At 60.4% G+C, this 2,265-nt stretch overlaps 1 protein-coding gene across 1 annotated transcript in view; it reads right to left on the bottom strand.

Annotated features, from left to right (window-relative positions):
- IGF1R (insulin like growth factor 1 receptor) overlaps window positions 1-2,265 on the bottom strand; it is a 147,322-nt gene that overhangs the window by 16,862 nt on the left and 128,195 nt on the right. Inside the window, exons 18-19 of the mRNA XM_015569111.1 lie at window positions 2,077-2,211; window positions 1-197 (exon numbers count right to left, since the gene is read on the bottom strand). The exon at window positions 1-197 is cut by the window's left edge and continues 1 nt beyond it. Of these exons, the coding sequence (XP_015424597.1) occupies window positions 1-197; window positions 2,077-2,211 (332 nt within the window). The remainder of the gene's footprint in view (window positions 198-2,076; window positions 2,212-2,265) is intronic.

The following is a 2,265-nucleotide window of genomic DNA, read 5'->3' as shown; positions in this document are numbered from 1 at the left end:
GGTCCAGGGGCACGCACTCCAGTTGGTCGGGGTCCAGGTCCAGCTCCTCGGTGTCGGGCGGCTTGTTCTCGTCGCTGTAGTAGAAGGACACCTCGATGAAGCCGGGCTCCAGCTCGTCCTTGATGCTGCCGATGATGTCCAGGAACGAAGGCCGCATCTTGGGGTTGAAGTGCCAGCACACCTGCATGAGCTCGAACCTGCGGGGAGACGGACGGTGGAGATGGGCCCCACCGGCCAGGCTGACCGGGCCCAGCTGCTCCGGGGCCAACGCTTGCTCTGCCTCCCTCCCCGGGTAAAACGGGCACGCTGGTCCCGGTTCTGTGCCCTCTCAGAGTCTCTGGCTGTCCTTCTTTTTAAACAAATATATTTCTATTGATTTCAGAGAGGAAGGGAGAGGGAGAGGGAGAGAAACATCCATGATGAGAGAGAATCATGGATCGGCTGCTTCCTGCACGCCCCCTACTGGGGATTGAGCCCGCAACCCGGGAATCGAATGGTGACCTACAAAGGCCAACTGGAGCTCCTCATATCTAGGGAGATCAAAGCACCCCGAAATGGCTTCCCGCCATCTGTTGGGGTGACCATTTGACCAACAGACCACCCTGTGGCCCCAGGGAGAGAAGCGGTGGGGCACAGACCGCAGCCTGCAAAGAGACAGCTCCCAGGCCGGCCAGGCCGGCCGCCTTGAAAGGCGTGGGGAGGAAGGGGTCAGGGAGGTCAGACGGACGTGACCCTGAGAGGGGTGTGTGGGAGCCAGGCCTGCCGCCTGCTCTGCCGCCTGCTCTAATCAAGGGGTCAGGGAGGTCAGACGGACGTGACCCTGAGGGGAGTGTGTGGGAGCCAGGCCTGCCGCCTGCTCTAATCAATCAAGTTCAGTGGCAACAGGAACAGGCTCATTTGTTTACAGTGTCTGCGGCTGCTCTCGAGCTCCTATGGGGAGTGGAGGAGTCGGAACAGAGGCCATCTGACCTGCGGGCCCGAAACATGGGCCGTTGTGGCCAGCTGGTGAGCCCTGGGAGCCGCACTGACCAGGGCCAGGGATTGAGCCTGCAACCAAGGTACGTACGTGCCCTTGACCGGAATCAAACCTGGGACCCTTCCGTCCGCCGACCGACGCTCTATCCACTGAGCGACAGCGGCCAGGGCCTGATGCCTCCTTCAGACCATCCCAGCGTCCCAGCCCGCCCAGCACAGCGCTGTCCCTAAAAGGAAGTCTGTCGGACGCTGCGGGATTCCAGACCTGTCCACACCCTCTCCACAAGCAAAGTCTGCAGCAGATCTAGGAGGATTTATGAGCCGATGGAACTCGCCTTTAGAAAAAGCACATTTTCTACAGCCGGTCAGCTCTGGTGCGTCGGAGCGTCCCTCACTGAGCTCCCCGCTGGTGGGGGCGGGGGAGGGCGCGCACAGCCCTGCGCCCGGGTAGGGACAAGACTACACGGAGCTGCTACGCTGAGATAAGCTGCCTCATTCAGACACAGGGGCCCAGGGGCTGGGGGACCACAGCCCTGCCCGCTCCGGCCTGCACACCGCGTGCCTGTTTCCCCACCCTACTGCGTGCGTAGGTGATCACAGCCTACTGCGTGAGGTGGTGATCACAGCCAAGGCACGCCGTGCAGCCCCGGCTGGTGTGGTTCAGTGGATAGAGTGTCGGCCTGCGGAACAAAGGGTCCCAGGTTCGATTCCCGGTCAGGGCACATGCCCGGGTTGTGGGCTCGATCCGCAGTAGGGGGCGTGCAGGAGGCAGCCGATCCATGATTCTCACTATTGATGTCTCTATCTCTCCCTCTCTGAAGTAAAAAAATATGTATTTAAAAAAACACACAAAAAACTTCCAGTAGTGATTCTCAAACTCGCCTAAACAAAGGAATTCCTCCCTTTGTTTGGCTCTGTTGGCCCTCCTGCTCTCTTAGCACTCTTGTTGCAGGGGGCATGCTCCCCTGCATTCTCCCACAAGGCCCACACAATGGACTAATGGATTACAATCAGTCTGATGCACTGTTGGACTCAACTCCACCATGGAACAGAAACTTTGGACCCAGTCCCCCAGCGCCGCGGGGCCCGGGAACCACGTACAGCATGTCAGGGCAGTTGTCGGGCTTGTCCAGAAGGCCGCCCTCCATGACGAAGCGCAGAACCTGCTCGTTGGACAGGCCCTGGTAGGGCTGCTCGGCCAGCGTGGCGATCTCCCAGAGCACGACGCCGAAGGACCTGCAGAGAGGAGAGGGGCAGACGTGAGGCCCTGACGGTGCACAGAACCACGTG

The sequence above is a fragment of the Myotis davidii genome, unplaced genomic scaffold, assembly GCF_000327345.1.
Source record: "Myotis davidii unplaced genomic scaffold, ASM32734v1 scaffold164, whole genome shotgun sequence".
NCBI classification, from domain to species: Eukaryota; Metazoa; Chordata; class Mammalia; order Chiroptera; family Vespertilionidae; genus Myotis; species Myotis davidii.
The sequence above is the reverse complement of the archived record's forward strand: the minus strand, read 5'-3'. Positions and strand labels throughout refer to the sequence as shown.